At 41.1% G+C, this 14,432-nt stretch overlaps 1 protein-coding gene across 2 annotated transcripts; it reads right to left on the bottom strand.

The window, feature by feature from the left end:
• Nucleotides 1–631: 631 nt before the first annotated feature.
• CTSK (cathepsin K) lies at nucleotides 632–13,615 on the bottom strand. 2 transcript variants are annotated; one of them, XM_070766266.1, is made up of 8 exons: nucleotides 13,395–13,615; nucleotides 10,697–10,835; nucleotides 7,929–8,051; nucleotides 6,023–6,178; nucleotides 4,522–4,740; nucleotides 2,804–2,969; nucleotides 1,733–1,838; nucleotides 632–881 (listed from the first exon to the last, which is right to left on the bottom strand). In XM_070766266.1, the coding sequence occupies exons 2-8, from the start codon at nucleotides 10,832–10,834 to the stop codon at nucleotides 782–784; spliced, it is 1,008 nt and encodes a 335-aa protein (XP_070622367.1). In that variant the 5' UTR covers nucleotide 10,835; nucleotides 13,395–13,615; the 3' UTR covers nucleotides 632–781. The 2 variants fall into 2 exon arrangements, with proteins under 2 accessions (XP_070622367.1, XP_070622368.1); XM_070766267.1 differs by lacking the exon at nucleotides 13,395–13,615 and adding an exon at nucleotides 11,902–12,119.
• Nucleotides 13,616–14,432: the final 817 nt, after the last annotated feature.

Consider the following 14,432-nt stretch of genomic DNA (forward strand, 5'->3'; position numbering starts at 1 on the left):
CACTGGAAGAGCCCTTCACTCCTCCACTCGAAACAGAATATACCCTACGAAAGCAGACTATCAATCCTTGGTCTTGAAAGCTTAGAACTACGACGATCTAAGTATTGCCCACAAGATCCTATGCTGCAACGTTCTACCTGCAAAATGACTACTTCAGCTTCAACCGCAACAACACAAGAGCACGCAACAGATTCAAACTTAATATTAACCGCTCCAAACTTGACTGTAAAAAATATGACTTCAGCAACCGAGTTGTCGAAGCGTGGAACTCATTACCTGACTCCGTAGTGTCAACCCCTAACCCCCAACATTTCTCCCTTAGACCATCCAGGTTCCTTAGAGGTCAGTAAGGGGCGTGCATAAGTGCACCACTGTGCCTTCCGTCCCCTGTCCAATTGTCTCTCCTTATCTCATTTATCTTTTCTTCCTTTCAAATGTGTTCACCTATACTTTTATATCTTTTCTTCTATTCTTTTCTTTAGTTATATTACTACATATCTATTCTCTTCAATGTGTATTATGTATTGGACTACATAAATAAATAAATTCAATTTAATTTATAGGACTCTGAGTTACGCCTCGGAGGAAGACAGGCCTTCAGGTTTTGCAAAGACCAAAAAAAAAAGCCACGGAAAGTTAAATTTTTTTAATACAATCTCAGCACTGCTTAGGAAGTCAAATGGGTCCTTTATATCTTTCAGCAGTCCGTCTCGTTGGCTCAGGAGTCCAGCCGTCGGCCAAGGAAGGACCAGAATCTGCCATCAACTCCGGCCACCGTCGCTCACATCTTTGGGAAGCTGGCTAAGTTGGCAATGCCACAAGCGTTGTCCATATTCCTGGCCATGAGGACGTAGCCTTTGTCCCCCCACTCTTCCCCCCAACTGTGGATGGAAAGGAAAAAAAAAAAAAAGGTTAGAATTCGAACTCTCCACCAGCTTCTCCGTTTGGTTCGTCCAGCTTCGGGGAGGTAAGTGACATCTGGATTGTAAAGTTTGTTTTTATAAAAATTGTTATCATTATTTTTCATTTTTAGTACATTGCAATATTTTAACACAGACCTGTTTTCGTACATTATAGCTACTAAATAATATATACTGCTCAAAAAAAATAAAGGGACCGCCTTCTGCCGCACGAATCCCAGCGACCGGTTAGGTCCCACAGAGTCGGCCTTCTCCGGGTCCCGTCGACTAAACAATGTCATCTGGCAGGACCCAGGGGAAGAGCCTTCTCTATGGTGGCTCCGACCCTCTGGAACCAGCTCCCCCCACAGATTAGGATTGCCCCCACCCTCCTTGCCTTTCGTAAACTCCTTAAAACCCACCTCTGCCGTCAGGCATGGGGGAACTGAAACATCTCCCCTTTGTTGTTTTGGTGTATGATTCGATTGTGTGCTTGTTTTTTATATATATTGGGGTTGCTTTTATGAACTTTTTAACCTAAAACTGTAATTTAGATTGCTAAATATTAGATTTATTACTATGTACTGTTTTTGCCATTGTTGTGAGCCGCCCCGAGTCTGCGGAGAGGGGCGGCATATAAATCCAATAAATCTAATCTAATCTAATCTTCCTTAATTTGGGGGAGGTTGTAGTTGTTGTTATTGTTATTATTACTATTTATATAACATAAGTTGCATTATAGTTTTTCCGGTGGTGAACTACACCAAAATTCAGGGTTTGGTGCCCCAGAAGATACTTATCACGTAAAGTGAGAGGTGAATTGAGGGCGGTACCTGTTTTTCACGATCCAGTGCTTGGTGCCCTTCTGGGTCCCATAACCCACTGCCAGGACGGCGTGGTTGATGTTAGCGGCATCGCAGTTTTCGTCGTAATACACCCCTGAGAAAAATCAGAAAGAGAAGTCTTCAATCTTGGAGACACCAACTTACTTAAAAATCAGGTTCCACATTTAGGCAGGAGAAACAACACGCCCCAGGTACAGTAGAGTCTACGTGGTCCATCGCTCAACAGTAGTAACTGTGAGAGGGATCCTGGAGTCCTAGTGGACGACCATTGAAATAGGAGCCAGTCCTATGCAGTTCATCAACAGAGGGATAACACTCTGACGACGTTAGTAGAGGACTAACGAAAGCTTAGTTAATTTTAGCAGCTTTTAATAAATTTTAAACGTTCCGGAGATTGCAATGCCTCTTCATTTATAAATACACCTGGAGCTCGCATTTTTAGGACAATTCTTGATAAATAAATATAAATACACTGCTCAAAAAAAATAAAGGGAACACTTTAAAAACAGAATATATAACTCCCAAGTAAATCCAACTTCTGTGAAATCAAACTGTCCAGTTAGGAAGCAACACTGATTGACAGTCAATTTCACCTGCTGTTGTGCAAATTTAGTTGTGCGAATGAAATATTAAATGAGAATATTTCATTCGTTCCGATCTAGGATGGGTTATTTGAGTGTTCCCTTCATTTTTTTGAGCAGAATATAAAAACTATAAATATAAATATAAATATAAAATATATAAATATAAATATAAATAATATAAATATATATAATATAAATATAAATATAAATATTATAAATAATATAAATAATATAAATAATATAAATAATATAAATATAAATAATATAAATAATATAAATAATATAAATAATATAAATAATATAAATAATATAAATAATATAAATAATATAAATATAAATATATCAAGAATTGTCCTAAAAATGCGAGTTCCATTTATAAATATTTATGAATATGAATATGAATATCCTATGTCTCAGGTGGGCAGGAGGGTCCCACTCACCCCAGCCTGGACAACGGACTCCTTTCCCGACTCACCTCGGCTGTAGAACTGGAAAGAGGACAAGCTGGCATCGATGCCCACCGAAACGGGGCCGATGCGGGCTATGGCCCTTTTCAGAGCCCGCTCGTTGCCCTCCGGGATCTCCTTGAAACCGCGGCACTTGGCAGCCTTACCGGTGGGATTATACATGCAATTTTCATCCTACGGAGAAGGAAACCGTTCAGTATTCCACTCGAGTCCTTGGGGATTGGGTTGGCATACAAATTTAATCAATCAATCAATAAAGCAAAGCATAGGCTTCACTCAGGTCCGCCATTACGGCGGGGAAAATATTTGAATGTGATGATTGACAGCTCCCTATACAAGGATTTTGCTGGGTTACTGAACTGTTACACAATAAACATCTTATTAAGCAAGTTTTTCAGTGTCTATCGCAACAGTTCTCAACCTGGGGGTCGGGACCCCTTTGGGGGTCGAACGACCGTTTCACAGGCGTTGCCTAAGGCCACGGGAAAAAACAAATTTCCCATAGGAACTAAAGTTTCTTTTTTGGAAAAAAATATTTTTTTATTGAAGTATATACATTAAAAAAAACAATATAGAGAAAAAACACATAAACACAACGTACAAACACATAAAGACACACACATAAAAGATATTCAAATTAAAATATTCTCATCCATTATACACATTATCTCCATAGTCATTTTTAGGGCTATTACAGTCGGTGATACTGAAAAAAAATTTTTAGTTCTGGTTATTTAATGTACATTCATGTTTCTCCTGCTTTTTATTCTTATTCTTATTTATTGGATTTATATGCCGCCCCTCTCCAAAAACTCGGGGCGGCTAACAGCAATCATAAACAGTGTACAATAATAATCCAATACTAAAAACGAATTAAAAACCCCTTAATATAAAAAAATACAAACATACATACAAACATACCATGCATAAAATTGTAAAGGCCTAGGGGGAGAAGGAATCTTAATTCCCCCATGCCTGGCGGCAGAGGTGGGTTTTAAGTAGTTTACGAAAGGCGAGGAGGGTGTGGGCAATTCTAATCTCTGGGGGGAGTTGGTTCCAGAGGGCCGGGGCCGCCACAGAGAAGGCTCTTCCCCTGGGTCCCGCCAAGTGGCATTGTTTAGTTGACGGGACCCGGAGAAGACCCATTCTGTGGGATCTAACTGGTCGCTGGGATTTTTACCGCCTTGTGTCAATCAATATTGCAACATCTCAATTAATACAAATGAAATAGTCCATGGTCGATCTTTAAAAGGTTATTATTCGAATAACATTACCCTTCTTACTGTTATATCTAATTCATAATTATATACTAATTTTGCGATGGAGACCCAGGGGCCACGGGCATTTCCATGGCTCTGTATTTCGTCCCTTTCGGTGGCACAAAATTATTTAAGGGTACTTTTTTAATCCGACTTGGGGAGTCATCCCGGGGCGATGCTGGTTGAAATGGGGGTGTCAGGAACGGGCATAATATTCCAAATTGCAAGGAGAAGAACTATAATCAATGTCACGACTTCGACAATGCAAAACAGCTCAGTCGCGGTGAATCTGCAGATTGCAATTTATTTATTTATTGGATTTATTTATTGGATTTGTATGCCGCCCCTCTCCGTAGACTCCGTAGACTAGAATGCGATCTGATTGGCTGACAAACGTATATATCATCAAGCCCCTTTGCCTGGGTGTGGCTTTCGAAGTGGAGTGGCTTAGTTCGGTGTGGCTTTACCTGGCCGATGTAGGGGTAGGAGTCGTCCGAATCGATTCCCCGGTTCTCCTTCACGTACTCAAAGGCGTTGGTCATGTAGCCCCCATCGCAGCCGCTGTTTTTGGTGACGCAGTCCACCAGATTTTGGGGGCTCAGGTTAAGCACTTTGCCTGTCTTCTTCTTCAGCTGTCCTTCCAGGGCGCCCACCGAGCTGAACGCCCAGCAAGACCCACACTGGCCCTGCCAAGGGAGAAAGAGGAATAAACCCGGCCATCTTTACACAGCTGCGTGTCTGGGTGTGTTTATCAGGTGTGTTTTATTTTTGTCCTCTTTTTTTTTCCACAAGCACCTGGTGGGTTATTGGTCTGCAGCTCAGCCAAAAAAGCAGAAGCTGGTGAAATTTTATTTTATTTTTAACCCCTTTGAGGAAGGAATCATTACAAAAGTGGAGGAAAAAACCAGAATTATATTTATTGGGTGTTTTTAATAAGAAATTTATTAAGAAAGAAAGAAATATGATATTTGATTATTTGCATTTTGACAGTGGCAAGGATAACGAGTCTGCGGAGAGGGGCGGCATACAAATCCAATAAATAATAATAATAATAATAATAATAATAATAATAATAATAATAATAATAATAACAACCTATGCTCAGCAATGGAAATGCAATAGAGAGAAGAAGGAATAGTGATTAAAAAGGGGATGGATTGTGCAGAGATGGATATGTTGTCAAGGAAGCTAGAAGACTCAGAATATTATAAGATATGGGAGAAATTTTATAATCGGTTAGAGGAAAGGAAGGATAAAAGAAAAGAAACTATACAGAAAGACAATTTAAGAAATTAATGAATAAAATTGAAAGAAAAATACGCAAATATGTAAAAATGCGAAGCAACACTTTAACAAAAATAAAGTAAAAAATGATAAATCTCCGATTGAATCTCTGAACGAGCAGGGAATATAAACATCCCAAATTTATGTTTTATTTATGTTATTTTTTTTGTTTCATTTGTCATTTATTTATTTATTATTTATTTATTAATCAGATTTGTATGCCGCCCCTCTCCGCAGACTCGGGGCGGCTCACAGCAATAATAATACAATGTAAACAAATCTAATATTTAAGTTAATTTAAAACCCCAATTTAAGAAACTAATCATACATACTAACATACCATGCATAAATTTTATAAGCCTAGGGGGGAAGTGAAAGTCTCAGTTCCCCCATGCCTGACGACAGAGGTGGGTTTTAAGGAGCTTACGAAAGGCAAGGAGGGTGGGGGCAACTCTGATATCTGGGGGGAGTTGGTTCCAAAGGGTCGGGGCCACCACAGAGAAGGCTCTTCCCCTGGATCCCGCCAAACGACATTGTTATGTTTGTGTAAGTATATTAAAAATAATATTCGATATTATTCAATAAATAGTGCATAAACTTACTACCCAAAAGGATGAGACACACAAAGGGATATCAGAGAGGCTCCATCAAATAAGCATCATACCATAAAAATGTCTTTTTTACCTGGTTTTTGACCGGGGTGACGTAACCCTTTTTCCGGTAATCGACAGAATCTGGAACTTTTTTCTCCCAGTCAGGAATGTAAAGAGTCTCGTTGTTTTGTTTATGGGACAAGGGGACTTTAAGCCCCATCATCTTCTCAACGACCTCCTCGCTGGTCTGGAGGAAGAGTAAGGAAGGGGAAGATAGCTGAACCAAACACAAGAGTTTGATCTCCTCGGATACAATCGGAGTCCAGTTCACGATGGCTTTTACAGCCGAGTCTACAAAATGACCTTCTCCAAATTGTTCCCTAAGCCTCCCCAGATCCCATCATCCCCAACCCAAGTCCTCCAGACAGAGAAGACCACCAGAGGAGACAATTCCACCCAAATCTGAATTCCAAAAACATAGAAACATAGAAGACTGACGGCAGAAAAAGACCTCATGGTCCATCTAGTCTGCCCTTAAAACCATGCAAAAGTTTAGATTTGTGATCATCTCTTTAATGGACTAGAAGGGGGTCAGACTAGAAGACCTCCAAGGTCCCTTTCAACTCTAGTGATGCGTTTTCTTTGGCTGGATAGATTAGGGGGGACATGTGCCAAGGAGCCCCCTTTCTCAGAGGGAAATAAAAAATGCAAACGAAGAGACCGATACTTATAGAAACCTAGAAGATTGACAGCAGAAAAAGTCCTCCTGGTCCATCTCGTCTGCCTTTATACTATTTCCTGTATTTTATCTTAGGATGGATCTAGGTTTATCCCAGGCATGTTTACATTCAGTTCCTGTGGATTCTTTCTTCCTTCCTTCCTTCCTTCCTTCCTTCCTTCCTTCCTTCCTTCCTTCCTTCCTTCCTTCCTTCTCCCCTTCTTCCTCATTCATAGAAACATAGAAGATTGACAGCAGAAAAAGTCCTCCTGGTCCATCTCGTCTGCCTTTATACTATTTCCTGTATTTTATCTTAGGATGGATCTAGGTTTATCCCAGGCATGTTTACATTCAGTTCCTGTGGATTCTTTCTTCCTTCCTTCCTTCCTTCCTTCCTTCCTTCCTTCCTTCCTTCTCCCCTTCTTCCTCATTCATAGAAACATAGAAGATTGACGGCAGAAAAAGACCTCCTGGTCCATCTTCCTCCCTTCCTTCCTAATTCCTTCCTTCCTTCCTAATTCCTTCCTTCCTTCCTTCCTTCCTTCCTTCCTTCCTTCCTTCCTCATTCATAGAAACATAGAAGACTGACAGCAGAAAAATTCCTCCTGGTCCATCTAGTCTGCCCTTATACTATTTCCTGTATTTTATCTTAGGATGGATCTATGTTTATCCCAGGCATGTTTACATTCAGTTCCTGTGGATTGACCAACCATGTCTGCTGGAAGTTTGTTCCAAGCATCTACTATTTCAGTCAAATAATATTTTCTCATGTTGCTTCTGATCTTTCCCCCAACTAACCTCAGATGGTGCCCCTTGTTCTTGGGTTCCCTATTAAAAACACTTCCCTCCTGAACCTTATTTAACCCTTTAACATATTTAAATGTTTCGATCATGTCCCCCCTTTGCCTTCTGTCCTCCAGGCTACACAGATTGAGCTCATTAAGTCTTTCCTGATAACGTTTTATGCTTAAGACCTTCCACCATTCTTGTAGCCCTTCTTTGGACCCGTTCAATTTTGTCAATATCTTTTTGTAGGTGAGGTCTCCAGAACTGGACACAGTATTATTCCAAATGGGGTCTCACCAGCACTCTATACGGCGGGATCACCATCTCCCTCTTCCTGCTTGTGATACCTCTAGCTATGCAGCCAAGCATCCTACTCACTTTCCCCACCGCCTGACTGCACTGTCCACCCATTTGGAGACGGTCAGAAATCACGACCCCTGAATCCTTCTCATGCCATTTTGGTTATCGAGCAGAGGATCCATCCCCATCTTACCATGTCCCCCAGGTGGTTCATGGCCAGCTCAAACGTGTGTCTTCCCAGGGAGAATTCCAAGTTATGGGTATTGATGTACTTCAGGTTTTTCTCCCATACGACCCTCCGGGAAACTTCTTCCATCTGTGGAGGGGCACAGGGCAAAAGTCAGAATTGAACACACAGCCGACATCCACGTCACAAAATGGAATACAGCGTTCCCTCGATTTTCGCGGGGGATGCGTTCCAAGACCGCCCGCGAAAGTTGAATTTCCGCGAAGTAGAGATGCGGAAGTAAATACACTATTTTTGGCTATGAACAGTAACACAAGCCTTCCCTTAACACTTTAAACCCCTAAATTGCAATTTCCCATTCCCTTAGCAACCATTTAGATTATTACTCACCATGTTTCTTTATTATTTAAAAAAAATATTATTATTTAAAAAAAATATTTATTAAAGGTGGACGAAAGTTTGGTGATGATATATGACATCATCGGGCAGGAAAAACTGTGGTATAAGGGGGGAAAACCACAAAGTATTTTTTAATTAATATTTTTGAAAAACCGTGGTATAGACTTTTCGCGAAGTTCGAACCCGCGAAAATCGAGGGAACACTGTATATATTTTTTTGGTGGGTGTGGATTCCTGAATGTTACATGGGGAGCATTTCTAAACAAATGCTGGTGCGCTCGTTTTAAAACGAGGATGGAAACCCTTAAATTTTATTCCGCTTGCTCAAGAATTTGTGCAATGCTTTTTAAGAGGTGGAAATGCCTGGGGACGGAGTTTTTAAATTTATTTTTTTATTTGCTTCTTTTGTCAAGTATGTATTGGTGGTATAATAATACAGTGATACCTCGTCTTAAAAACGCCTCGTCCTACAAACTTTTCGAGATGCAAACCCGGGGTTTAAGATTTTTTTGCCTCTTCTTACAAACTATTTTCACCTTACAAACCCACCGCCGCCACTGGGATGCCCCGCCTCCGGACTTCCATTGCCAGCGAAGCGCCCGTTTTTGCGCTGCTGGGATTCCCCTGAGGCTCCCCTCCATGGGAAACCCCACCTCCGGACTTCCGTGTTTTTGTGATGCTGCAGGGGAATCCCAGCAAGTGAATCCCAGCATCGCAAAAATGAGCACTTCGTTGACAATGGAAGTCCGGAGGTGGGGTTTCCCAGCAAGGGGAGCCTCAGTGAAATCGCAGCATCACAAAAACACAGAGGTCTGGAGGTTGGGTTTCGAGGACTTCGGTGTTTTTGGGATGCTGCAATTTCACTGATGCTCCCTTCGCTGGGAAACCCCACCTCTGGAATTCCATTGCCAGCGAAGTGCTCATTTTTGCGATGCTGGGATTCCCCTGCAGCATCGCAAAAACACAGAAGTCCGGAGGTGGGGTTTCCCATGGAGGGGAGCCTCAGGGGAATCCCAGCAGCGCAAAAACGGGCACTTCAGCTGGCAAAAGGGGTGAGTTTTGGGCTTGCACGCATTAATCGCTTTTCCATTGATTCCTATGGGAAACATTGTTTTGTCTTACAAACTTTTCACCTTAAGAACCTCATCCCGGAACCAATTAAGTTTGTAAGACGAGGTATCACTGTATTTATATACAGTACATGATACTAGTAAAAGAGAAACATTAGGACAAAAGTTGATCTATGGCGCCCCCTAGAGGCAGAATTGGATGTAAAACTTTGCAGAAAAGTTATTTATTTTTATTTATTTATTTATTTTGTCCAATGCACAATACATATTGAAGAGGATAGACATGAGTTATTATATATAAAGAAAGGATATAAAAGTCCAATACACAATGAGGGTTTTAGTGGGTATATATCAATATACACATAGTAAAATACATGATGAAGGTAATAGAGGAGATACTCATCTTTTTTTCCTTCTATAAATCAGATTTCTTACTCATGTGGGATCCCCTGAGATTCCAAACCAGGATCTTTCCCAGCCCAGCAAGAAGACGTTGAAAATTTTACCTGGATTTTTGGGCTGCAGTGTAGTTACTACTCCATTACAGCCTTAAAAGTCTGTTTGGTTTTTAATTATGGTAGGGTTTTTAGTTTTTTAATATTAGATTTGTGCCATTATAATATTGTTTTTATCGTTGTTGTGAGCCGCCCCGAGTCTTCGGAGAGGGGTGGCATACAAATCTAATAAATTATTATTATTATTATTATTATTATTATTATTATTATTATTATTATTATTATAAGGAACTGAGAATCTACCATATTTTTCTAAGTTGCACCAGTATAAGACGCACCTTATTTTGGGGGGAGGAAAATAGGTGGAAAAAATCTTCTTACCAGGTATTCGTCTGGCCAGCGTCCTTAGCCTGGTCAGTTTCAGCACATTATTTTATCCCCTGGTTAGGGCTTTAAAAAAAACCTTATTTGGAGAGAGTAACAATGAAAGAGCTTGCAAGCCAGTAAGAGCTGGGAACAGCATTAGCCCCTGGGAAGAAATTTATTGGGAGCAAGTAGAGCAATGGAAAAAACCCTGCGAAGACTTAAGGCTTGGAAAACATTATTTGTAGAGAGTAATAATGAAAGAGCTTGCAAGCTGGTATGAACTGGGAACATTGTTAGCACCTGGTGAGGGCTGGAAAGAAACATTTGGAGCAAGTTAGAGCAATGAAAAAACCCCTGCAAAGACTTGGAAAGGCTTGGAAAACATTATTTGTAGAGAGTAACAATGAAAGGATCTGCAAGGTAACAGCTGGGAAGATGGTTAGCACAATCGGATTTCACACCCAGCGGCTTCCGGGGCCCTTACCTTGCCATTGTAATCCTTGCGGTGAATTTTCTTCCAAAGCTCCCACTGAGAGTCCAGCGTTTTGTCCAGCGAAGACTCCGTGGCCACCACCATTGCCACAGGCAAGAGCGTGGCTAGCAGAAAGACGAGCGACTGCATTCTGGGGGGGTCACAAACAGAGATTTGTGTCAAAGAGGGTTTATTGGACAAGTCCTCAAGGGTGTAGTTAGAAACTATCCTTTGTCTCTCTCTATCTTTGTTTCTCTCTCTTTCTTTCCATCTCTCTCTCTTTCTCTCTCTCCTTTGCCTTTCTCTTTCTATCTCTTTCTCTCCATCTCTCTCTCTTTCTCTCTCTCTCTCTCTCTGTACTTTTGCCTTTCTGTCTATCTTTTTCTGTCTCTATCTCTTCTCTCCATCTTTCTTTTTCTTCATATTTTTGGTTCCCCCCTCTCTCTCATTTCATCACTCTCTCTTTCTCTCTGTCTTTTTTTCTCTGTCTCTTTTGTCTCTGCTTTCTATCTCTCTTTCTCTTCATCTCTTTCTTTCTGTCTTTCTCTCTCTCCCTCAGTTTCTATCTTTTCTCCATCTATCCCTTTCTTTCTTTCTTTCTTTCTCTCTTCTTTCTTTCTTTTTTCTTTCTTTCTCTCTTCTTTCTTTCTTTCTTTCTTTCTTTCTTTCTTTCTTTCTTTCTTTCTTTCTTAGAAACATGGAAGATTGACAGCAGAAAAAGACCTCCTGGTCCATCTAGTCTGCCCTTATACTATTTCTTGTATTGTATCTTAGGATGGATCTATGTTTATCCCAGGCATGTTTAAATTCAGTTCCTGTGGATTTATCTACCACCTCTGCTGGACGTTTGTGCCAAGCATCTACTCCTCTTTCAGTCAAATAATATTTCCTCCCGTTGCTTCTGATCTTTCCCCCAACTCGCCTCAGATTGTGCCCCCTTGTTCTTGGGTTCACTTCCCTATTAAAAACACTTCCCCCCTGAACCTTATTTAACCCTTTAATATATTTAAATGTTTTGATCCTGTCCCCCCTTTTCCTTCTGTCCTCCAGACTCTACAGATTGAGTTCATTAAGTCTTTCCTGATACGTTTTATGCTGAAGACCTTCCACCCTTTTTGTAGCCCGTCTTTGGACCCCTTCCCATTTGGAATCTCTTTCCCCCTTCCCTAATTCTCTCCCCCCTCTTCCCTCCCCCTTTCTCCCCAAATGAGACCCACATCTGGTTCCTCTTAGAGAGAGAGACTTCGCCGTTTTCAGCCAAACCGACGTCCTTCTGCCCCAAGCAGCCGGAGAGAGACTTAAAACTTAGAAGTAAAACTTAGAGAAGTAAAAAACTGAAGCCGTTTCCTCCAAACCGATCTGGAATATGCAAACAAAAGGACAAGGCGGCTTCTTTCCCGAATAGCTCCTCCCGACTCAGGCTCCCTTCCAGGGTGGAATATTGTTTTCCAGAGTCACGTGAAAGTGAACATTTGCCCCCCCCCTCCCTCCCCTCTTTAAAAACATGAAAACTCCGGCCAAACAGGATGGAGCTCAGATGACCTCTGGATGCAACCAGGGATAAATGAAGCACGGAGCGACTTTTGTCCAGGAGCATCACACAAAGGATGCGACCTAAGAGCCTGTGAATTTTTGATTTAGGCTTCTTTTCAGCCCCCTTCCCATCATTTTAAAAAGCCCTGCAGGTTTTGACAGCTGGCCACGCATGTCGCCCCCAATGGACTGTGGGTCCATTAAGGATTCCCATCAGGCTGAGAGCATTTTTGTTTTAAATTAAAAATAAACTTTATGAAACATTTAAAAAACACAGCTAAACAGTCAACATTCAATTGACAAAGATATTAAACACAGAAACATAGAAGATTGACAGCAGAAAAAGACCTCCTGGTCCATCTAGTTGGCCCTTATACTATTTCCTGTATTTTATCTTAGGATGGATCTATGTTTATCCCAGGCATGTTTACATTCAGTTCCTGTGGATTTTTCCTTCTTTCTCTTTCCTTCCTTCCTCCTTTCCTTGCTCATTCCTTCTTTCCTTCCTTCTTTCTCTTCCGTCCTTCCTTCCTTCTCTTTCTTTTCTTCCTTCCTTCTTTCCTTCATCCCTTCTTTCCTCATTCATAGAAACATAGAAGATTGACGGCAGAAAAAGACCTCCTGGTCCATCTAGTCTGCCCTTATCCCGTATATATCCTGTATATTTTATCTTAGGATGGATCTATGTTTATCCCAGGCAGGTTTCAGGTCAGTTCCTGTGGACTGACCAACCACGTCTGCTGGAAGTTTGTTCCAAGCATCTACTACTCTTTCGGTCAAATCATATTTTCTCACCTTGCTTCTGATCTTTCCCCCAACTAACTTCAGATTGTGTCCCCTTGTTCTTGGGTTCACTTTCCTATTAAAAACACTTCCCCCCTGAACCTTATTTAACCCTTTCACGTATTTAAGTGTTTTGATCATGTCTCCCCCCTTTCCCTTCTGTCCTAATTCTTTTTCAATTTTGTTCATTAGTTTCTTGGATTATCTTTTTTTAATGTAATTTCTTTTCTTTTTATCCTTTCTTTCCTCTAGCCAATTTTTAAAAAATTCTTCCATGTGCATTTTTGGACTTTTTTCCAAAATCCCTTTGCCTAGGCGGAGAGAAAGCCTTGGACCCCTTCCACCCCCCTCGAGAAAACCCCCGTCCCTGAAACCCAGGGTCCCTTTAACTCACCTGTCCCAGAAATTGCAGTTTTCTTAGCGGAAATGAGAGTCCACAGTCGGTTCGGGTGCAAAATGGGACTCTGCCCTGGGGCAGCCACTCGGAACAGGAAGAATCTCAGCTGCCTGGTTTGTTTTTATGGCGGTACAGTGGGGAGGGGGTGCTTGGGGGGCGGGGAGAGTCGAGCCGACAGTGGAAAATCTGCACCACTGATCTCATGCAACTTATGCTCCAACCGGCCGGGTGAGCAAGGCGGTGACTGAGTGAGGCAGACATCCTGTGCAGGAACCGAGAAAGGGGGAGGGAGGGGGGTTTTGGGGAGGGGGGGCCCCCTCCACTTCCTCACATGATGCCCTGGCGAAAATCCCAGCAGGGGATTTTGATGTGCAAGAGAGGAAGCATCAGGTCTCCCTCCCCTTGAGAGACTGGATGGATGCTATCTCTCTATCTATCTCTCTATCTATCATCTCTGTCTATCTATCTATCTATCTATCTATCTATCATCTCTGTCTATCTATCTATCTATCCATCTATCTATCTATCTATCTATCATCTCTATCTATCTATCTATCATCTCTATCTATCTATCTATCTATCTATCTATCTATCTATCTATCTATCATCTCTGTCTGTCTATCTATCTATCTATCTATCATCTCTGTCTATCTATCTATCTATCATCTCTGTCTATCTATCTATCTATCTATCTATCATCTCTGTCTGTCTGTCTGTCTGTCTATCTATCTAGCTATCTATCTATCATCTGTCTATCTATCTATCTATCATCTCTGTCTATCTATCTATCTATCTATCTATCTATCTATCTATCTATCTATCTATCTATCATCTATCTTGTATCGATCATCTATCTATCTATCTATCTATCTATCTATCTATCTATCTATCTATCTATCTATCTATCTATCTACCTACCTACCTTGTATCTATCATCTATCTATCTAATCTATCAATCAATCTATCTATCTTCTATCTATCTAGTATCTTTCTATCTATCTATTGATCTATCTATCTTGTATCTATCTATCTATC

The sequence above is a fragment of the Erythrolamprus reginae genome, chromosome 13 (assembly GCF_031021105.1).
Source record: "Erythrolamprus reginae isolate rEryReg1 chromosome 13, rEryReg1.hap1, whole genome shotgun sequence".
Classification (NCBI taxonomy): domain Eukaryota; kingdom Metazoa; phylum Chordata; class Lepidosauria; order Squamata; family Dipsadidae; genus Erythrolamprus; species Erythrolamprus reginae.

Coding starts and splice junctions, on each gene's coding strand:
- CTSK (XM_070766266.1), bottom strand. CDS start 10,834: ATGCAGTCGCTCGTCTTTCTGCTAGCCACGCTCTTGCCTGTGGCAATG. Junction 4,741..6,022: donor TCACCCCGGTCAAAAACCAG/GTAAAAAAGACA, acceptor CTCCCTTGGCAG/GGCCAGTGTGGGTCTTGCTG. Junction 2,970..4,521: donor CCTACCCCTACATCGGCCAG/GTAAAGCCACAC, acceptor CCTTCTCCGTAG/GATGAAAATTGCATGTATAA.